The sequence below is a fragment of the Schistocerca serialis genome, chromosome 6, assembly GCF_023864345.2.
Source record: "Schistocerca serialis cubense isolate TAMUIC-IGC-003099 chromosome 6, iqSchSeri2.2, whole genome shotgun sequence".
NCBI classification, from domain to species: domain Eukaryota; kingdom Metazoa; phylum Arthropoda; class Insecta; order Orthoptera; family Acrididae; genus Schistocerca; species Schistocerca serialis.
This window is the reverse complement of record NC_064643.1, coordinates 214,913,280-214,937,085: the sequence shown is the minus strand read 5'-3', so window position 1 is coordinate 214,937,085 and position 23,806 is coordinate 214,913,280. Positions and strand designations below refer to the sequence as shown.

At 41.1% G+C, this 23,806-nt stretch overlaps 1 protein-coding gene across 1 annotated transcript in view; it reads left to right on the top strand.

Annotated features, from left to right (window-relative positions):
- Nucleotides 1–23,806, top strand: part of LOC126484763 (cytochrome P450 6k1-like) — a 59,404-nt gene that overhangs the window by 22,491 nt on the left and 13,107 nt on the right. Inside the window, exons 4-5 of the mRNA XM_050108359.1 lie at nt 1,244–1,506; nt 8,642–8,823. Of these exons, the coding sequence (XP_049964316.1) occupies nt 1,244–1,506; nt 8,642–8,823 (445 nt within the window). The remainder of the gene's footprint in view (nt 1–1,243; nt 1,507–8,641; nt 8,824–23,806) is intronic.

Genomic DNA, 23,806 nt, shown 5'->3' with positions numbered 1-23,806 from the left:
GTATGAAAGTGAATTTGCTAAAGCCCTGGCCAGTATTTATTTAACTTTGTAAGCCAACATAGAACGCGAGATTGGACTATACTATCATTCTGCTGCGTTTCGCCACATTAGGTTTTTAAATCCCGCAGAGAAGGAGGTGGGACGATGTTTTAATTCCAGCAAACTTAACGACTCTCTAAGTGGCGTTTAATTCCGGTTGCTAAACCGTGATTAAGAATATACTTGAACGTATATGATGTCACATCGTGTGAGACATTAAGTAAGGGTTATTCGTAAATACCTCCAGGGATTCACAAGATGACCGCGCGGAAACTACGAGGCATGCAGAAAAATCAGTGGACAGAGCATTCCTCCAAGTTTCTATTCATAATGTGCGCCGTGGTGTAGCTGCAGAACGTATCAACAGTGGATAGGCGTGTCGAAACACGTAGAAAAATTATTCTCCCCGAATTGTCGCATCGAATTATGAGTAGTTTCAACGAAAATCTTACTCAGGTTAATAAATGAATGCGAATAGACAGTCAAACCAGGATAGAGAGAGAATCAAGAAGAAGAAATCGGTGAGGAAGCTTGGAAGTCGATCACTTAGTAGAGTAGAAACTTCTGCAGCAGAGCAGCAACGTAATTGTATTGTATAGGGTGCAAATCTGAGCGAGTGAGCTGGTGCTTTTGGTATGGGAAAGAGTGCAGAGGTATGGAATAGAGGTCCGAGGACTGTGTGAACGAAAATATGGCGATGTCACTAAATGTAAACCCCCACGACAAAACTTAATCCTTCAAAGAGAAAGACGACGTTGGGTCAGATCTCGCCACACCTAGTGATGCTCAACTGAACCAGTCCAGTGAGTTATCACTAGAACTAGTAGGTGGCAAGGTAAATATTATTTATCGCTCGAGGCAAGACACAAAAGCCCAGACTAAGGAATAAGGAGGCTAAACAAATGTTGGCTGGACAGGATGTACGGTTTGTAGAAACTGGGCTCCAACTAGAACAGGTTCCGTTATTACAGTAATATCTTAGTGACACAGAACTTTGGCATGACGAGCAATAAAAACGACTCGAAACTGTAGAGGATTGCTTGATAGACTAGAAGAGAGGGTTAGTCATTTACTGGGTGAAACAGAAACATGATTATGTGAAGCCACATATCATGAGGCATCCTGGCCTGTGACCTTTTGACAGTTTTAATATGATGGCACTTGAAATTTCTCAATCTCTAAGAACGACTGTTGTCCTTTTCAGACAATGCAGGACTGCGGACGCGAATTGGTGAAGGTGTTGGAGGAGCCAGCGAAGAAGGGCCAGATCCTGGAGGTGCGGGAGATAGCCGCCAGGTTCACCACCGACAACATCGCTTCCGTCTTTTTCGGAGTCGAGTGTAACGCTCAACGGAACCCGGACACAGAGTTCCGCCAATGGGGGCGTAAGATGTTCGAGACAACAGTCAAATCAAGGATTTACGATCTCATGTACAGATTTTTACCAGCGGTAGCCAAGGCCCTAGGGTAAGTTGTTCACAGATGTAGCCTGTTGTAGTTAGCAACGTTACTCGATAAAACTGGCGTTATATTTAGGAACGCAAAACCATGTCTCTGTTTAGAGTTAATATTCTTATTGTAGCTCAGTGAGTGACTAGATAATATTACAAAATGGTGCATTGTTCATAAGAAACGTCGTTCTCTTCGGGAAGTTGTCTCACGATAAATATGTGAGGAATTATCGGAAGACGTTAAGAAAACGAGTCATCGGTATTGTGACAAGGGAACGACAGCTGATAGGATCATATCTATGTTAATGTAAAATGGTAAACGTTAAAAGCAAAAATCTCGATAACTTTTTCACCCCTTTCCTTCAAATTTTTGCACGATAATCTAATAAACATTCGGACGGACGTAGACTATGTACTTTTTTAAAACAACGACGTACAAGAAATCAAGTGCGAGCAAAAAAAAATACTATGCTGTTATGCACCGTGTTGTGAAAATACGCGGTTTCTTTTTCTTTCTCGCAGTAGTTATTAACAATGATAGCAGCGCATTTAAGCCATTATACAGAGTGTTTCTCCCATATATATTGTTCCTCCACATACATAATTTTAAGCAAAATTCTATACACAACAATGTGCTGTTTCGTATTCTTCCTCACAGTCGGTTTGAACGGAAAACCCATATATTAAGAAACCTGAACTATGGCTAGTCAGCTCGTGATTACAATACAATGAACTGTGAATCGTTCGAAACTTTGTAAATTACTATCTGAAATAATGTCAAATACAATGAACTGTGAATCGTTCGAAACTTTGTAAATTACTATCTGAAATAATGTCATTATGACATATTTCTGGGCCACTGAAACATGTCACTTCAAGGTCGCTCCACAAGCGTGCAATGTTGGCAGTGTAGCTGACAGACAAGTGAGAAACGCGAGGCGCTGCGTCTTCTGAACCCATAACAGCACCGAACAAAAACCGGTTGCGGCGTCGACGCTACAACGTAGGCGGCTTCCATGTGAACACTGTATGTTAGTGCGCGACCACCTGCTTTCTTGTTGTGTTGTGTTGTGTTACCGCCTCGACTACGGTTTCTTTTTATTAAACAATAGCACCAAAACGATGTCGTTCACCAAGCGAAAATCCGTTGCGCCGTGGAGTGCCATTAAATAATCATGCTTCGGAATTGCAACGTAGGACACATGAGTTTTACGAGCAAGAAAAACAATTTGTTTCTGTTCATGGGCATGCGTAGATTCCCGCCGACAAAGTTTTAGAGCGTACCTCGAAAACTATAGAACCCAGTCAAAGAACAGTTGTCAGGAAAGGGGTGCTACTTCAAGACTTGTTGTTGTTGTGGTCTTCCCAACTACTGCTTCCCTTCCATGCCCCTCGACTCTTCTAACTGCCATCTGGTTTCTGTACAAATTGTAAATAGCGTTTCGCTCCCTGTATTTGACCCCTGCCACCTTTAGAATTTGAATGAGAGTAATCCAGTCAACATTGTCAAAAGCTATTTCTAAGTCTACAAACGCTACAAACTTAGGTTTGCCTTCCCTTAAACTATTTTCTGAGAAACGTCGTAGAGTCAGTAGTGCCTCACATGTTCCAACATTTCTACAGAACGCAAACTGATCTTCCCCGAGGTCGACTTCTACCAGTTTTTCCATTCGTCTGTAAAGAATTCGTGTTATTATTTTGCAGCCGTGGCTTATTAAACTTATAGTTCAATAATTTACAAAATGGCTCTGAGCACTATGCGACTTAACTTCTAAGGTCATCAGTCTCCTAGACTTAGAACTACTTAAACCTAAGGACATCACACACATCAACGCCCGAGGCAGGATTCGAACCTGCGAGTGTAGCGGTCGCTCGGTTCCAGACTGTAGCACCTAGAACCGCACGGCCACTCCGGCCAATAATTTATTCATCTGTCAACGCCTGCTTTCTTTGGGATTAGAATTATTATATTCTTCTTCAGCTCTGAGGGTATTTCGCTTGTCTCATACATATTGCTCAGCAGATGATAGAGTTTTGTCAGGGCTGGATCTCCCAAGGCTATCAGTAGTTCTAATGGAATGTTTTCTACTCTTGGGGCCCTGTTTTGACTTAGGTCTTTCAGTGCTTTGTAAACTCTTCACGCAGTATCATCTCTTCCATTTCATCTTCATCTACATCCTCTTCCATTTCCATAATATTGTCCTCAAGAACATTGCCCTTCTATAGACCCTCTATACACTCCTTTCACCTTTCTGCTTGCCCTTCTTTGCTTAGGACTGGGTTTCTATCTGAGCTCTTGATATTCATGCAAGTGGTTCTCTTTTCTCCAATGGTCTCTTTAATTTTCCTGTAGGCAAGATCTATCTTACCTCTAGTGATATATGCCTCTACATCCTTACATTTGTCCTCTAGCCGTTCCTGCTTAGCCATTTTGCACTTCCTGTCGAACTCATTTTTGAGACGTTTGTATTCCTTTTGCCTGCTTCATTTACTGCATTTTTATATTTTCTCCTCTCATCAATTAAATTCAATATCTCTTCTGTTACCTAAGGATTTTATTAGCCCTTCTCTTTTTAGCTACTTGATCCTCTGCTGCCTTCAATATTTCATCTCTCAAAGCCACCCATTCTTCTTTTGTATTTCGTTCCCCCATTCTTATCAATGGTTCCCTAATGCTCTCCCTGAAACTCTCTACAACCTCTGGCTCTGTCAATTTATCCAGGTCCCATTTCCTTAATTTCCAACCTTTTTGCAGTTTCTTCAGTTTTAATCAACAGTTCATAACCAATAGATTGTGGTCAGAGACCACATCTGCCCCTGAAAATGTCTTACAATTTAAAACCTGGTTCCTAAATCTCTGTCTTACTATTATATACTCTATCTGACACCTTCCAGTATCTCCAGGCTTCTTTCATGTATACAACCTTCTTTCATGATTCTTGAACCAAGTGTTAGCTACGATTATGTTATACTCTGTGCAAAATTCTACATCTTTCATTCCTTATCCCTATTCCATATTCACCTACTACGTTTCCCTCTCTTCCCTTTCCTACTATCGAATTCCAGTCACCCATGACTATTAAATTTTCGTCTCCCTTCACCATCTGAGTAATTTCTTTTATCTCATCATACAGTTCATCAATCTCTTCGTCATCTGCAGAGCTAGTTGGCATATAAACTTGTTCTACTGTGGTAGGTGTGGGCTTCGTATCTATCTTGCCCACAATAATGCGTTCACTATGCTGTTTGTTGTAGCTTAGGCGCATTCCTATTTTTTTATTCATTATTAAACCTACTTCTGCATTACCGCTATTTGATTTTGTATTTATAACCCTGTGTTCAACTGACGAGAAGTCTTGTTCCTTCTGCCACCACACTTCACTAATTCCCACTATATCTAAATTTAACCTACCCATTTCCCTTTTTAAATTTTCTAACCTATCTGCCCGTTTAAGGGATCTGACATTCCACGCTCTGACCCGTAGAACGCCAGTTTTTTTTTTCTCCTGATAACATTGTCCTCAGGAATAGTCCGCCCCGGAGATCCGAATGGGGGACTATTTTACCTCTGGAATATTTTACCCAAGGGGACCCCATCATCATTTAACCATACAGTAAAGCTGCATGCCTTCAGGAAAAATTATGGCTGTAGTTTCCCTTTGCTTTCAGCCGTTTGCAGTACCAGCACAGCAAGGCCATTTTGATTAGTGTTACAAGGCCAGATCAGTCAATCATCCAGGCTGTTGCCCCTGCAACTATTGAAAAGGCTCTTCAGGAACCATATGTTTGTCTGGCCTCTCAACAGATACCCTTCTGTTGTGGTTTCACCTATAGTATGGCTCTATGTACCACTGAGGCACACAAACCTCCCCACTAATGGCAAGGTCCATGGCTCATAGAGGGGGGGGGGGGTTATTTGATAATAATGTCAATAAACTTACCTATGCCAAAAATCTTTGAACCAAAATTAAAAGAATCCCAAATCCTAGGTACAATGCATAAATCAATGAATCACATGTCCCAACAGACAGACACACAGGAACAAATAATTTTGATTCCCAGTATCTCTCTGAGAAGTTACATCAACCTGGAAGCAAGAAAACCAGGGTTAAACAGTACAGAGTACATATTTTTACAACTCAATAACTTAATAAATAATACTTGAGTGATGGTATGCAGAAGAATTGTCAGAAAACATTATTTCATGTCCGTTTGTGTGGTTAAAATATCACACATCTGACTTATAGTCAAACAGGAGTTACTTGGAATACTTTTCCTCATAGGGCTCAATACGCTATACCCAAATGTGTGACATCAATATGGTACATCAGGCAAATAACTAATGAGCTTATAAAAGTTATTCAAAACCAAGAAAGGTTCAGAGTCATCAGGTTTAGGCAATTAAACTTTTATTGTGTGTGATGAAGGGTGTGACCAGTAAATGCATAAATTTGAAATATAAAATCAAAAAGACAAAAACAGTTTTCAGCCATTACACATTATTGACATGCTTACATAACTATCTACAGCAGAGACTGAGATACTTCAGTTCCAATAAACCATATAGTCACACCAAAGCAGAAATAGGGCATCTCATATTTTAAAGGAGAGACATGAATGGGTAATGTAATATATGAACCATATGTTATGGTATCAAAAATAACAAGTCAATATCAAGAAATACAAGCAGGGGAGCTTACATATGTGATACCAAAGAAGCTTAAATGAGTAGAAAGCAATTCTATAACAAGTATAGTACAATATCTCAAAAATAACAATAAAATTATCAATAAATACAAAGAAAGTGGTATACATCATGATACCAACCAAGCTTAGTTACATACACTTTGTATGTGAAGCTCAAATAGTATACAAACTGTACACGACCTGTTTAACAACTATCACTTTCGCATTAATTTCACTGTTGAAATTGTGGATAATGATTGTATTAGCTTTCTTGATCTAAGGCTTCCTAAAAACGAAGGTAGACACCATTTTAAGGTTTTTTATAAAAATTGTACAGATATAAATATATTTAAAAGTTTTCCAACTCAACTATATATAAATATGCATTTTTTCATTCAATGCTGAATAGAATAATTAGATTTCCTTAGTCAGGTGATAACACTGATGCTGAACTTAGTAAATTTTCTTAAATTTCATTTTGCTCCTCACACTGTTAAGTGATAAATTGTAAAATTTAAATATATTTAAATAGTTCAGTTTATACACTTTTAATTAATATATTCAATTTCGTTAGAATTGCTACCCTTGTAAGTCAAAAGGCTATAGGCCAACACATGTGTGGCACATTGGTTAAATTTTGCATGAGCCGCCACTCTAAACATGTTGGGACTGTCTTACGATCAGAGAGTTTTTCGTGTAGCCATTTGTATGATGCCATTGCACAAACTGATAATTCAGAAAACCAGTTCGTACTCTTACCACACAGTACCCAAAAATCGAAATATGTTGTACCTATATTCTGAAGTTTTGTAATTGTACTATGAAAAAAAATTAAAAATAATCATCAAAAGCAACAACAAAGGAGTATTTGTCATTCATATTCAAAAAGGTTCATTATAATTTCTAGTACCATACGATCAAAATGGGCGAAGTCTCATCAAGGAACCGAAATTTGCGTCCTGACGCAATTCCGAGGGATACCACAGATTAGGACGTGTATCCATTCCTCATACATATTTAGCAATTACAAAGCATTGCCGGATTTGCTAGTACAATATAATGTGAACGTTGATGGTTGCCGCTTTAAGTGCAGGATCGACGGTACACCACAGCTCTCGCTACGACCAGATGGTTAGGGGCAGCGATCGTTAAAGAACGCGATTTGTTGTACTCATTAATTTGAACGCCAAGTTATGGTGTGTTTGGAGAATGCAGGGAATCATGAATTGAGAAGATAAACGAAAACGGGACCATCTTGTAGTTGTGAAATCACAAATGAGGAAAGAGACGCTACAAAAGTAGTCATCCGTCACTTGCACATTTATTCTGCAAAATTCGGAAAACCCATCATCACCACTGGGTCTAACAATATATTTTTCACCCATAGATTTACAGTTCCCCCTTTCCCCTTCCTCTCTTGCACACGAAGTGAGGTGCTGAGTGGCTATAACACTGGGACCGCATTTGGGAGGACCTGGGATAACATCTTCCGGCCACTCAGAATATGTTTTTTGTGGGTACCGTAAATCAGTTCAAGTAGATGAAAGAGATGATTCTACGGAAAAAAACCAGTTACTTCGCCTCTCTTCCATCCGAGCTGGGTTAGTGTCTCTTCTCTAATTATTGCCGACCGTTGGACGGTAAACACCAAACTTTCAGGAAATCACCTTCACTGGTATGTCGTCGTGACGAAGAAGAGAGCATTGCTTCGTAGCACAAAGAACACCTACGTTGCCTTCCACTACCGTTGTCTAAAAAAACTGACCTTACATTTGAAGGATAATAATGTCACTTCGTCTAATTAGCCTACTTACAGCAGAATACTAGAGTATCCAGGACGGCCACTATATTCTTAAAATCTACACTTAACTGGTTTAGTGTGAAACACCCTCAGCTCTAACAGAAATTAGGAATATGTTACACTAATCTTCCTTTCTCCTATGCCTGCCAGTCACACCTTCACACTGAAGTTCGTTTAAGATATTTGTAACCCGGAAACAAGATTAAAATTGAAAGAGAAGACTTTTCTTTTAATGAGGTGCGAAGAATGATCTTCTCTTCAGTACTGCTCTGTGAACATTAGTATTCGTATGTTTGCTTCTACAAGTCCTGTGTCGTATATTGATATTCATGACATGCTCTGCACATCATCTAAGTAATGACAAATGTAATGTGGTGGCTTAAAACCATTTTAATCCTTATCTGTGAAGATGGTCCAAGAGTGAAACCGGTTAATATTTGGACTTAAAATGAAAACAGCTGATGGTCAAACATGCATTTTATACATTACTTGTCGGCTGTTGATAATCAGCTACAAAAAATGTTTAAAAGGATTTTCCACTGAACAGTGGCTCGGACCGTGTAGTTTGACAACCATGTGAGTTACTTCACATTTCATATGCGTCGGTTTCACAAATGCCACTGTATGCAAGACTTTGAATGTTTATACACTTCCATTTTTCCAGGCTTCCGAGCGGCGCTGTACACGTGACGAGATACTTTCGGAATATGGTGAAGGAGACCATGGAGTACCGGGAACAACATGGCGTAGTTCGCAACGACTTACTACATCTAATGATGCAGCTCAAGAACAAGGGCTTCATTGACGAACAAAGTAAAACTGGCTCCCAGGAAATTGATAACTGGAGTAAGTATGAACACAAAACCCAATGGAATTGTGTTCACACTAGTTGTCATTTCTTCACCAGCTATCCGCAAAGTGTCTGTATTCACACTCGTGCGAAGGTGTGACTGGCAGGCATAGGAGAAAGGCAGCATTAGTGTTCAACGTCCCGTCGACAACGAGGTCATTAGAGACGGAGCACAAGCTTGGACTGAGGAAGGATGGGAAAGGGAAATCCTGTGTTCCCTTTCAAGGAACCATCCCGGTATTCGCCTTAAGCGATTCAGGAAAATCACAGAAATCCAAAATCAGAATGGTTGGACGGAGATTTGAACCGTCGTCCTCTCGAGCATAGAGAGGACGATAAACATTTTGGAAAGTCTTACTGTTTTTTCTGAAGATTGTATTGGAACTTACTCACGCTTAACAATGATATGTAACTTAATATACACTGACGGAAAATATCGCAACACCAAGAAAAAAGTAATGTAGAGTAACGAAATTTCGAGAACACGTTTGTCTAGGTAACATACTGTTGTGATTAACATCGCATCACAGGTTAATATAAATGTGAGGTAAGCCTTTGCACATCTGAAATTCTGGTACATTAAAAACTGGTGTAACTGCCAAAATGTTGAACGCAGGCATGCATAAGTGGAAGCATTGTGTCGCACGGTGCCCGCTGTCAGTATGTAGAATTCCGTGCCTGTTGCAATTGGTCGGTCAATACAGGGCCGGTTAATGCTGTTTGTGGATGACGCAGGAATCCTCGTTCAATGATGTTGCATACGTTCTCGATTGGAGACGGATCTGCTGATCGAGCAGGCCAAATCAACATGACGACACTCTGAAGAGCGTGTTGGGGTACAACGGCGGTATGTCGCGTCACATACTGACTATATAATGAATTTATGTTGTTACCCTTAAGCTGTTGGAAGCCCTCAATGGCACTACAAGATAGGAAATCAGAGACACAATGCAGAGATTAGGCAAAAGTTTAGGTTGTCGGAGCTAAATACGTAGTAACACTAGAGCCATGCAAACTGCAGACGCACTGGAGGTTTCACTCAGAGAATTAACTGGTAACTCCATGCACCGCCCAGACGCTGTTGTAAGGCGTCGCAGTAGAAGATGGCCGCGAAAAGTCACGTCTTCACAGAGGCAGCAAGCTTGATACTTGTTCCTGAGAACTGCAAACCGTCTGTGGGGTTAGGCAAGTTAGAGTGTTACTACGGCAATCCCCACTCTCCAAAGGTCTGAGGTGCGGAATAAGTCGTCAGATTGGCCGAAGATTGTTAAGTACCGGTGGGTTGGTGGGTCGACTATAAGAAGGGAGAAATAGTGTGCAGCCACGTTTCTTCGATAACTTCCGACATGTTACAATGAATTCTACTCTGTAAATGATGAAAGTCTATATGAATGCAGCTTGCCGCTAACTTGGTGTAATGTTTTGTCTGTACAGAAGTGTATCTGTCGCCTTTATCGCTCTTTCACCCTCGCACATAAATCGGTACAATAAAGTCAGGGCTTCGTGTTTTCATATTAGGCTGATCCGTGAAAAGACAGACAAACAATAATGCTAGTGGAGGATTCTGAGTAATTTCTCGAATTTCATTCGCTCTCTCTCTCTCTCTCTCTCCCTCTCTGTCCTTTATCTGTGTACAGTTTAACTATATTATTTACGTGAAATCAGCCTAGTACAATCTCTGGTGGAGCCCTTCGTCTTAATGTTCAGCGGCTGGCTTGCTGGAAAAGATCTTTACATTTGTTATTATTATTAAGCGCTGCATTCAGTTGGGAAAATCGATCGTTTGAACAATTCGTTCAGTTTACGACAGATCTAAAATTTCAGATGTGGACGAAGCCTTTTTGGACGATTTATAAAAACTCAGAGATTGCAGGCTCTCTTCGTCACAGCTGAAACTTCCCAATTAATTACAGGGCCCAGACAATCATCAATGGTTCAGACAGAGAACTCATTCGTCATTCACTCTAGAATAAAATGGTCACAAACCTTATTTCTGAGGAAAATTGTATATTGAATCCATATCCGTACATGTTCCGTTTTCTGTTGGTTCCAAATCTCAGGTAATTTGCTTTTACAGGTTTTTTTTTCTTTACCTATCACGCTAGCGGCACAAAGTTTCCTAACTCGCTTTAGCGCGAAGAAGAGTAAATAAATCTCTTTTAGCAATCCGAAAATCTTCCAAACGATACTTCCGAAGCTGTTCCTTTCTCCCACTATAATAACCATGGAGCATACATATCTGTACCTCTGTTGTTCCAAAGAATAAACGTACTAGAAAAATACTTTGGCGTCGACGAGCTGTCGGCGCATATATTACTAGAAAATCTGATCAGATACTTTTCAAACGTAAATACATGTGGATGATTTGGTTGATCATTATTAATTATTGCGTGGTAGAGGGTAATTTTCCGTGGTGAGATTACAATGCCCCTCGCAGCGAGCGAAGTTTGTGAGCTCAATTTTGATTCACCGAACACACTTCGCGAGCTATCTATTAGCGTGGATAACCCGGAAGTGATGATTGTCAGTCCTCCGACTGAAAAAGAACATTATATTTGAGACGGACGAAGAAAAGAAATGTTGAAGACAGAAGAAATGAAGAGACCGGTACCGCGGCTGTATTGCTTTTACGTGCATCTAGGTGTTATATTTGCTGTGCTCAACCAAGGAAGATGATCTTTCATGAACTGATGTCAGGGTCTACCCATTCGGGAACTTTCTTAAGCAGGGAAACCTTGGAAAACCTCTTAAGCCTAGACCCCCAGCCTACGGTACATAGAAGATAGGAAAGCCTATAGAAGAAAAAAAAATATAATTTTGAAACAGATCTCTAAAGGAAAGACGGGGATCAATTTGTATCACGATTTGGAGAAGAGTGGTTTGTGCCTCTAGCAAAAAAAAAACGTTTTACAATAAATAACGTGAATTCTCGTTTTACAATCTTGCTCCTGGTACAATATCTTGCGGTGCTAAACTCCCCCGCGTCTTGCATGTCCCCGACGTCCTCATTTGTAGTCGGTCTTCTACGCGGCCCCCCTCTGTAGTTGATCTTCTACGCGGCCGACAATGGGAAGAGTAGAAGGAACAGGGATACTCGAATTCACATGCAACATTCATTCCAAAAGAATTAGCAATGACCAAAAGGAAAACTCTTCCTGTAAGAGAACTGATTAGGTTGCACCGTCCAAGATTCTCCTTTTTGAAAGCAAAATCCTTATGGCTTCATGGATCCTTTTTGTTACGACGTACTTCAAGGAATTCAACCATTAACTAATGATGTTGCCAAAAGCATCATCCGATTTACTCTCGTTTGCATACTCCTTTTGACTTTACCTCCCCACTTGTGCTTATAAGTCCAAAAGTTCTAACACATTTTCTATCACTGATTTGTTCTTCGTAATTTAAAGGATTCATGTAACTTACTATAGATTTTGGATTCAAATCATCGAATAATGGAAAGTGTAGTTCATTTTATACCAAGACATCGTCCATATTTCCTTGATAAGTCATATAATTTAGCTATACTCAAAACTTTTTATTCTAAATACATATATTTCTTCGCTTGAGTGCTGAAATGTAAAAGTTATTAGCATTGAGGAATGCGGATTCGCTTCTTTCAATCACTCTCTGATTCATACGGTGTTCATCCATGCTCATATATGGAAATGGATTTTTCACACAAAATTCCCAAACGAACACGAACCATTAAATTACTACTGAATCTATGAATACTACTTTCTTTAATCATTCGTTAATAAATTAAAAACTCTTAACTTCTAATTATAACACCTATTCCTTTTAGAGTTCAACATGAATCAGTTTATCCTCGCGTTTGGTGCGAGTCTCTTACAAAGCATATCTGTATCGTCTATATCGATTTTAATTCTCGCGCCGACGTCAACTGTTTTGCGCGGGAAATTATCTTTGCGGCGTTAACCGTCACTCACGATTCACTACCACAACACATCCCTTCACACGTTTACACATGTAAGCGTTCACATGAGATTATATATGAATATTCACTCGGAACCTCTTTTGATTATTCCGCGTCATTTGCGGGAAACATTTCATTCTTCTTGAAGGTCAGTTAGATCCTTAATCATTCTTGATGACATTAGCAATGCTAAAGTTCTATGTTCACCCAAACCACAGGTGAAGCCTATCTCCACTATCTTCTTTACAACACTCGATAATAATAGTTAGTCACTATTTCTATACTCTATGTCACCGATTAACTACTTCAATTTAAAGGTTTCTATCACTACACACACAGTTTATTGTTATGTTATTTACGAGCGTTCATTTCTGTCACTCGGAACACCATTCCTCCCTATCTTCTAATCTTCATTATACTTTTTTAAGTCGTTATGAGAAAATAACCCTTTTATTTTGTTCGATCCCGGGTATGCTAACAGATAAGCCCCCGGATTCGGAATTTGTAGGATAATGTATGGTCCAGTATATAGTAACTCCCATTTCTTTATACTTTTCTTTATTACGGATGATTTGGTATGTCGTTTAACTAGTACCTTCTCTCCGACATGGTATGTCTGTACCCTTTTGATTAATTTGTCATATCGTTGTTTTCTTTGATCAGCCTTTTTCGTCATATTTATGATAGCTTGTCTTATTTTTTCTTCCCAAGGCATCTCAGTTTCTTGAGTTTTGGGGATATGGTCAGTCCAGAAGTTTTCCTCTTTTGCTCCGAACATCAATTCACAAGGTGTATATCCAGTTGAGGAGTGGGGCACGTTATTGTATATCTGCTCAAACTCTTCCACATAATTTGCCCACGCAGTTTGCTTATTGTGGCAATACGTCCTCATAAATCGATTGAATTCTCTAAAAATCCTCTCAACCAAATTGCCTTGTGGGTGGTAAAATGATGTTAGTATATGTTTCACACCGACTTGAGACAAAGTCTGCTTCCATCGGAGTCCCGTGAATATTTTAGCATTGTCTGTTATAATCGCCTTAGGTGTACCCACATGTGGAAGATAATCCCTTATCAATCTTAATACAATTACTTTGGCTGTAGCCGCCTTTATCGGGTATAGCTTTACGTATTTCGTACACACATCGAGAATTGCCAACACATATTTAACACCACCTCTTGAAGTAGGTAACGGTCCACACAGATCGCACGAAATTAATTCTTTTGGTTCTTGTACTAATATAGAGCATAATGGATGCTTAGTCCCTTTTGAATCCGGCTTTGTTTTTTGACAGATTATGCACCTCTTTAAGACCTCATGCACTCTGCGCTTTATGTTGGGAAAATAACAGTACCCACCTATCTTTTCTGCACATTTTGTCGCACCGAAATGTCCCCAGGTTAAATGAGTGAACCATACAAGTTTCTCTATTTGCGCCTCAGGTATACAAACACACCAACGGACTTTGTTTGGCCTTCCACAGCGGAAAAATAATACGTCATTTACCAGCTTGTAATAGTTTGCCATCTGATCCGAAGGTTGCTGTTGTAACCTTTGAATGACACTTCCCCATTGAGCATCCTTTTTCTGTAACTGGGCCATATGCACACACAAATTGACGTAGTACGTCTTAAATGGATTTTCCTGCAGCAGCAATACAGGGAATTCTGAGGAATTATTTACTTCAATCTCTTTTGTTAAACCCTGCGGTGACCTTGATAGAGCGTCAGCAATAATGTTTTGCTGCCCTGAGACATGTACGATCTTAAACTGGTATTGTTGCAGAGCGAGCGTCCATCTAGCCAGCCTGGGGTGTAACAGTTTACACGTTTGTAAAAACGTTAATGATTGGTGATCGCAATATACGATAGTTTTCGACCCATATAAATAATAATGAAATTTTTTAAATCCCCAGACGACCGCAAGAGCCTCTCATTCTGTCGTCGTGTACGTTCGTTCACAGTTGGACAAAACACGACTAGCAAACGCAATAGGACAAAAGGTAAGCTGTCCATTTATCTTGCGTACTTGGAAAAGGCACACTCCAAGACCCACATTTGACGAATCTGTTGACAAGTAGAATTCCTCTTGCATGTCCGGATGGTACAAAAGCGGTGCATTTACTAGTTGCTTCTTTATCTCTTCGAATGCTTCTTGACACTCTAATGTCCAGAGCCAGGGCACATCCTTCTTCAGCAAACTATTGAGAGCTGCTGCATTCATGGCCTGATTCGTTATAAATCTTCTAAAAAATGAGGCAAGACTCATAAACCCTTTTAATTGCCTCCTATTTCTTGGTGTTGGAAACTTACTAATCGCAATTAGCTTCTCCTTGGTTGGTAAAATTCCCTTTGCGTCAATTATATGCCCCAGGAACTTGATTCTGTTTAGTGCAAAATGTGATTTCTGTAGGTTAGCAGTTATTCCCATGGTTTTGAACACGTCCAACACCCGACTCAGTAAGGTAATATGCTCCTCCCAGGTCTTCGATGCAATAAGCATATCATCAACAAATACTGTTATCCTGCTTCTTAGTTCTGGGCCTAGTGCATAATCTAGAGCTGCTATAAAGATTCCAGCACTAATGTTGAGTCCGAAAGGAACTACAGTAAATTGGTAACTTCTTCCAGCATAAATGAAAGCTGTATATTTCCTTGATAACTCATCCAGCTTGACCTGCCAATACGAACTCCGCAAATCGATGCTCGTCAAATATTTGACATCCTGGAACCGTTGTATCAATTCGTCTATGTTTTCCGGATGTGTTCTCACTGGAATTATGATTTTATTTATTTCCCTGGCGTCGAGTACCAGTCTCACAGTTCCATTTGCTTTTGGCACGACCAACAATGGGGAGCAGTATGGGCTTGTAGAGGGTTCGATCAAACCCCATTTCAACATGCGATCTATTTCTTTCTGAACTTGAGCCTTTAACCTCTAGGGAACAGGATACAAAGTTCTACAATATGTTTCGTGCGGCTTAACGTAGAGATGGCATATGTATCCCTTAATAACTCCTGGCCTTTCATCAAACACGTTTTCATACGCTAATAATAATTCTTTGAGCTGCTTCTTCTGCTCTTCAGTAATCCAGTCGGATTCATTTAACTTCTCATACACTAATTGACCGAAATCTCCTTTGACTTGGAACTCATTATTTACGTGCTGTTTAGACTTTTGTGCAGTCCTGATTACCTGCACACTGATCCCACTATTATATTTTCTGGTAAGGCTTTCCTTTTTCAACAAGTCCAACTCAATTTCTTGTTTATTTACATTTAACCAAATTTTTCCTGTTTTAAAATCTATTCTGCATCCGTATTGACGTAGGCTGTCGACTCCTATAATGCAGTCTACCACCAAATTTTTTACAACAAGGAATGTGCTTAATATTGCTACATTTCCGACTTCTACACTAAGTAGTGACTGCACTTTTACATTAGCCGATCTAGCCCCAACGGCGCCTATTATTCTGCAATTTTGAACTGGAAAAATTGGTACTCGTCTTATATTTCTGATCTTGTTGAATAGAGCCTCCGAAATAACATTCGTGGTTGCAGCTGTGTCCAAAACCGCCACTATAGGTACAGTCTCCAAAATGACTTGCACTTCGGCTACTGCCACCTGTTCCTTATCCTCATCTTGGAGTTCTAAGTCCTCGGTCAATTCATCCGCCAGTAATCGTCCATCATTATACGTTAGCATGGGTACACATATCTTGTTGCCCCTCAACCAATTGTTGACCGCTCCTCCGGGGCACGAGTGGGTCCTTACAAGTTTGTTGGATTTTGATTCGCCTGGTGGTTGACATCGTCCGTCACTTCGGTAATTACCGGTTGATTCGTAGATGTCTGTCCCCACTGATGTTGGTTATTTGAATCTATTCCCCCCGGTTGATTCCACTTTCTATTACTGTTATTGTTCCAGGCTTGCGGTCTGAAATTCCTTTCGTTCCCCCATACGGGATTGTATCTTTTCCCATTCCTGTTGTTCCTTGGATAGCCCCTCGCAAGACTATTGCCGGTATTATTGTTGAGATTTTGAGGGGTTTCTCCACTATTTATCGATCTCTGTGCGTTCCCTTGCCTACCATTTGGCGGAGGTTCTATCTCCCTATATTGGAATCTGTTGTTACGGGCTTTCTGGTTGTTCTCTTCTATAATGTCTATATGATCTAACGTCGTGAGGAACGACTCCAGGTCTTTATCGTTGCCGTAAATTAATTGATTCCGGATGTTAGTTGGTAATCTTGCCTTAAGTATGTTTATTATGTCTGGCAAAGGCATAGGTCTGTCCCAATATCTAGTTTTATTTATATATTTTTCAAAATACTTCCTAAGGCTTCCTTTTGAAAAAGAGAAAGGCTCTGGGTAGAGCACCTCCTGCCTTAGGCGTTCCTGTACCCCTTCTGACCAGAATTTTGCTAAAAACGCTTTCTCAAAATCGTCATATGTCGAGCAAACAGAAGTCATGTCCGAGGCCCAGATCGCCCCCGAACCTTGTATATACCCAGTCACGAAACTGATTTTCTGCCACTCCGACCAATTTCTGGGTAGCACTCCTCTAAAACTTCGGATAAAAACAATCGGATGGACCCCCCTTTTGTCAGTGTTAAAAATCTGGAATTGGCGATGCTTTATCATTTTTTCTTCGGCATGGCAAAAGCTTTCGTAATCTCCGTCAGATAAAACTTCACACGAACAACTAGCTCGTGGCAATTTAATATTTGAGTTACTTACACAAGTCGGTATTGTGTGCGAATGTGCAGTAACTGGCTCTGTCGTCGCTGCCGACTTCTGCTGCTGGCCGGTATTCATTTGTTCTGAGCCTTGTTGTGAAACGCGTATCGACTCTTCTATCGTTTGTTTCCACTGCTCGAAATCAGCCCCTAACTGCTGTCGCACTTCCTCAAGTCCTTTCGCAAACAAATTCTCTTCCTGTTTGCCGCATAGACTCTGGAATGCTGCTTTAACATTTTGCTCAAAGTTTTCACACATTAGCATTTTGTTTTCTAATGTGATTTCGGATAATTTACCCGTTAATACATTAATTTGGTGGTCTATAACGTCTTGACGTTCTGTCAGATGTTCCACACTTTCCTTTAGGTTAGTCTGCGTGCGTGCCAATTCAGGAAGTTGCGCAGTTGCACATGACATGGCATCTTGCTTTTGTACTAATTGCGGAACCATTTCCACCTGTTCCCGTACGGTGTCTATCTTAATAGCCACATACTCCTTCATTTCTACACGTACGCGGTGAGTAGATTCCTCACATTGAGCTTTCACCAATTCTATTTGTGCAGTTAATTTTCGTTCCGTCTCTTCGGCCTGATCTTTAAGTTCCTTTGTCTTCGCCTCTATCCGCTGCTCTAATTCGGAAAAACTGTCATGTAACTGCTGCTTAATCTCAGCTTTCAGATTTTCCTGCCCCTCAGTAACTGAGGCTAATTTCGCATTCAAATCATTTTGGCCCTCAGTAACTGAGGCTAATTTCGCATTCAAATCATTTTGCCCCTCGGTAACTGAGGCTAACTTCGCATTAATGTCGTTTTTCATATTATTCATGCTCTCGGTTATCATCTGCATCTGTCTCATGATAATTACTAATGGATCTAATCCATGTTGCATACTTGCTGTTACGTCTCCAGCCGTGTCTACCGGGCGTTCTATTGCACTATCTGTAGCGATCGGTTCTGCAACACTTCTTACTACATCACTATTATCCGTGCTCACAGCTGAAGGCTGTTGCGTGTTGCTCTGCTCTGCTTGACTCATCTTAAACATTGCCCTAGTTAAAGCCATATAAATGTCCTACAGTCAATATGTATATATCTCTCCCTTCACACAAGAATACTTCTGTGTTTACTTTCTTATAGTACTTATACAGGCAAATGCAACTAGGGCAGGTCAATCAAACTACATCTGGCATGAACACAATTAGTAAATGTTCAAATCTACATCTACTTCCTCAATACTAGCAAGCTTTAATAACAAAATTTTAAATCTGGCCATTTCTTCTGCGCCCAGCGTGCTGCTTTTATTTATAGCTGTACTTAATTTGGCTGCGAGTATTTCTTCTCTTTTCCAAGTTAAGTTGTCTCGTCGTAGTTCACATGAAACAGAGAACAAAATTATTTTAACAACGTCCAAAAACGTGTCCTGTCACGGATTGGCCATTATAATGAATTCTACTCTGTAAATGATGAAAGTCTATATGAATGCAGCTTGCCGCTAACTTGGTGTAATGTTTTGTCTGTACAGAAGTGTATCTGTCGCCTTTATCGCTCTTTCACCCTCGCACATAAATCGGTACAATAAAGTCAGGGCTTCGTGTTTTCATATTAGGCTGATCCGTGAAAAGACAGACAAACAATAATGCTAATGGAGGATTCTGAGTAATTTCTCGAATTTCATTCGCTCTCTCTCTCTCTCTCTCTCTCTCTCTCTCTCTCTGTCCTTTATCTGTGTACAGTTTAACTATATTATTTACGTGAAATCAGCCTAGTACAATCTCTGGTGGAGCCCTTCGTCTTAATGTTCAGCGGCTGGCTTGCTGGAAAAGATCTTTACATTTGTTATTATTATTAAGCGCTGCATTCAGTTGGGAAAATCGATCGTTTGAACAATTCGTTCAGTTTACGACAGATCTAAAATTTCAGATGTGGACGAAGCCTTTTTGGACGATTTATAAAAACTCAGAGATTGCAGGTTCTCTTCGTCACAGCTGAAACTTCCCAATTAATTACAGGGCCCAGACAATCATCAATGGTTCAGATAGAGAACTCATTCGTCATTCACTCTAGAATAAAATGGTCACAAACCTTATTTCTGAGGAAAATTGTATATTGAATCCATATCCGCACATGTTCCGTTTTCTGTTGGTTCCAAATCTCAGGTAATTTGCTTTTACAGTTTTTTTTCCCTTTATCTATCACGCTAGCGGCACAAAGTTTCCTAACTCGCTTTAGCGCGAAGAAGAGTAAATAAATCTCTTTTAGCAATCCGAAAATCTTCGAAACGATACTTCCGAAGCTGTTCCTTTCTCCCACTATAATAACCATGGAGCATACATATCTGTACCTCTGTTGTTCCAAAGAATAAACGTACTAGAAAAATACTTTGGCGTCGACGAGCTGTCGGCGCATATATCACTAGAAAATCTGATCAGATACTTTTCAAACGTAAATACATGTGGATGATTTGGTTGACCATTATTAATTATTGCGTGGTAGAGGGTAATTTTCCGTGGTGAGATTACAATGTCTGCTTCTCTCACTTGAAGTGCTGCTGTCAAGTTTGTACTAAACATGCATCTAGTGTTCGCTACTCCTGTTAGTGCTCACCCCATGATTTCTGACTCTGACTTCTGCGGTGCAACATCCTTTGCATTTCCTAATGTTTAGAACTAGCCTTCAGTGTAGTAGTCTTTAATTCCATGCGGAGTCAGGGATTTTCTCTGCCTCGTGATGACTGGGTGTTGTGTGGTGTCCTTAGGTTAAGTTAGGTTTAAGTAGTTCTAAGTTCTAGGGGATTGATGACCATAGATGTTAAGTCCCATAGTGCTCAGAGCCATTTTGAACCATTTTTTTGAATTTAATTCCATGACTCTCCTGCTACAAGCGTCCTGTCGAGTGCCAAAATCCGCTCCTCTCGTAGATGCCCCGAGACAGTGTTTGGCGCCGGTCCGAGTCATCCGCTTGCCTTCACTGGGAATTTGCCTTTCTGCATTTCCTCATCACCTCTCGGAAATTGCAGACTGTCTTCAAACCCCCAGTCTTCCCTCTATCCTGTGTTAGAAACCGACAGTGGGTGAGCGTTATCCCGTTCGAAAACACACTTAGAATGCTGCACATGAGTGGTAGCGAAACAGGCCACTCACCAGAATGACAAACAAACCTGCAGTAATGGTGCGCGGAATCAGCACCAGAGAGCTCCTGCTGTCACACAAAAGCGCACCCCAGACCATAATCCCAGATATAGATCCAGTGTGTCTAGGCCGCAGACAGATTGGTTCCAGGTGCTCATCTGACCTCCTCCTAACCAACACACGGCCGTCATTGGCGCTGAGGCAGAACGAGCTTTCATCAGAAAACACAACAGACCACCATCCTGCTCTCAATGATCTCTCGCTTGACACCATCGTAGTCGTGAACTGTGATGGTTTGGGGTCAGTGGTACGGACGCTACAGGACGTTTGGTTGGAAACTGTCCTTGACGTAACCGATTTGTGACAGTTCATTGTGTCACTGTGGTGCCAACTGCTGCTCAAATTGCTGCTGCAGACGCAGTACGATGCGCCACAGTCATACGCCGAACACGATGGTCTTCCCTCTCGATAGTGCCACGTGGCCGTCCGCGCCCCGGTCCTCTTGCCACCGCACCATCCTATGACCATCGCTCCCACCAATCACGCACAGTGGCTACGTTGCTGCTAAGTCTTTCTGCAGTATCGCCGAAGTAACATACAGCTTCTCGTAGCTCTATTGCACGACCTCGTACAAACTCAGTGAGCTGTTGATAATGACGTCGTCGTTCTCTTAAACGCACTCTTCACTAACATCAACTCACTAAGTCCAATCTCGAAGGTAACAAACGCTAATGACCGTTACAGCGCGTATTTAAGGTCAACTTGATTTGCATCCCCGTAGTGGCGGCACTAGCGCCACTCTTAACCGACTGGCACACAATGTCAATAGATGTCATGTTTCGGAAAGATCCTACCAACTTTCGTTTGTCACGCAAAACTTTCTTGATATTTCAAATTTTTCCCGTCACTGTGTTTTAAGTCTCTTGCTACACTACGAAGATGACGTGCTACAGACCCGAAATTTAACCGACAGGAAGAAGATGCTGTGACATGCAAATCATTAGCTTTTCAGAGCATTCACACAAGGTTGGCGCCGGTGGCGACACCTACAACGTGCTGACATGAGGAAAGTTTCCAATCCATTTCTCATACACAAACAGCAGTTGACCGCCGTTGCCTGGTGAAACGTTCTTATGGTGCCTCGTGTAAGGAGTAGAAATGCGTACTATCACGTTTCCGACTTATATAAAGGTCGGATTGTAGCCTATCGCGATTGCGGTTTATCGTATAGCGACATTGCTGCTCGCGTTGGTCGAGATCCAATAATTGTTAGCAGAATATGGAATCGGTGGTGTCAGGAGGCTAATACGGAACGCCGTGCTCGATCCCAACGGCCTCGTATCACTACCAGTCGAGATGACAGGCATCTTATCCGCATGGCTGTAGCGGATCGTGCAGCCACGTCTCGATCCCTGAGTCAACAGATGGGGACGTTTGCAAGACAACAGCCATCTGCACGAACAGTTCGACGACGTTTGCTGCAGCATGGACTATCAGCTCGAGGACCATGGCTGCAATTTCCCTTGACACTGCATCACAGACAGGAGCGCCAGCGATGGTGTACTCAACGACGAACCTGGGTACACGAATGGCAAAACGTCATTTTTTCGGATTAATCCAGGTTCCGTTTACAGCATAATGATGGTCGCATCCGTGTTTGGTGACATCGCGGTAAACGCACTTTGGAATCATGTATTCGTCATCGCCATACTGGCGTATCACCCGGCTTGATGGTATGGGATGCCATTGGTTACACGTCTCGGTCACCTCTTGTTCTCATTGGCGGCACTTTGAACAGTGGACGTTACATTTCAGATGTGTTACGACCGGTGGCTCTACCCTTCATTCGATCCCTGCGAAACCCTACATTTTAGTAGGATAATGCACGACCTCATGTTGCAGGTCCTTTCCGGGCCTTTCTGGATACGGAAAATGTTCGACTGCTGCCCTGCCCAGCATATTCTCCAGATCTCTCACCAATTGAAAACGTCTGGTCAATGGTAGCCGAGCAACTGGCTCGCCACAATACGCCATTCAGTACTCTTGATGAGCGGTGGTATCGTGTTGAAACTGCATGGTCAGCTGTACCTGTACACGCCATCCAAGCTCTGTTTGACTCAATGCCCAGGCGCATCGAGGCCGTTATTACAGTCAGAGGTGGTTGTTCTTGGTACTGGTTTCTCAGGCTCTATGCACCCAAATTCCGTGAGAATGTAATCACATGTCAGGTATAGTATAATATATTTTTCCAATGAATACCCGTTTATCATCTACATTTCTTCCTGGTGTAGCAATTTTAATGGCCAGTAGTGTATTTTCGACGATGTTTTTAAAATATTGTTTCCGCATTTGGATTTACGTCAATTATATCTGTTGGATGGTTGTATCGAACATGTAACTGAATAACTGAATCACGTAAAACAGTCATTTCACTACAATAAGTTTCAAAAAATGGCTCTGAGCACTATGGGACTCAACATCTGTGGTCAGAAGTTCCCTAGAACTTAGAACTACTTAAACCTAACTTAAGGACATCACACACATCCATGCCCGAGGCAGGATTCTAACCTGCGACCGTAGCAGTCGCGCAGTTCCTGTCTGAGCGCCTAGAACCGCTAGACCACCGCGGCCGGCACAAAAAGTTTTAACTGAGACTTAAATAGTTATAAAACTTTAAGCAAGTACAAATTATTAATCTTAGTATAAAGTTTCCACGTCGGGATGAAACTGAGTCAAGTATGCTAAAATTAATAAAGTTATTCTGGGTAGAATACGCCTAAATCAAAATATTAATTTATCCTTACTGAAACGTTTACCACACGTGGAGCAAAGGCTATTCAGCTCTGTATGGGCAGAGTTCTCACAAATGTGGCTTTGAATCTAGTCTTCTTCGAGGGCATCATTGATCGCTCAGTATTGTTCCCTGTCCATCACCGAATATTCTCGGAAAATACTCGTTATTTCCGTAAACAGTTTCAAAGCCAGCTCTTTACTTTCCCGGAAAGCTTTAAATCTATCACCTAATGTACTTCTTTGAAGTCATTATTTCCCTCTCGCCTTCCTGATCATCATTTCAAGAGGTCTTCAAAGACGCCTTTCATGTTATTTTCATTCCATTTATGTCGCGACTTCTCCATATTTACCTAATAAAGAACAAAAAAAACAACCTTTTATGGTA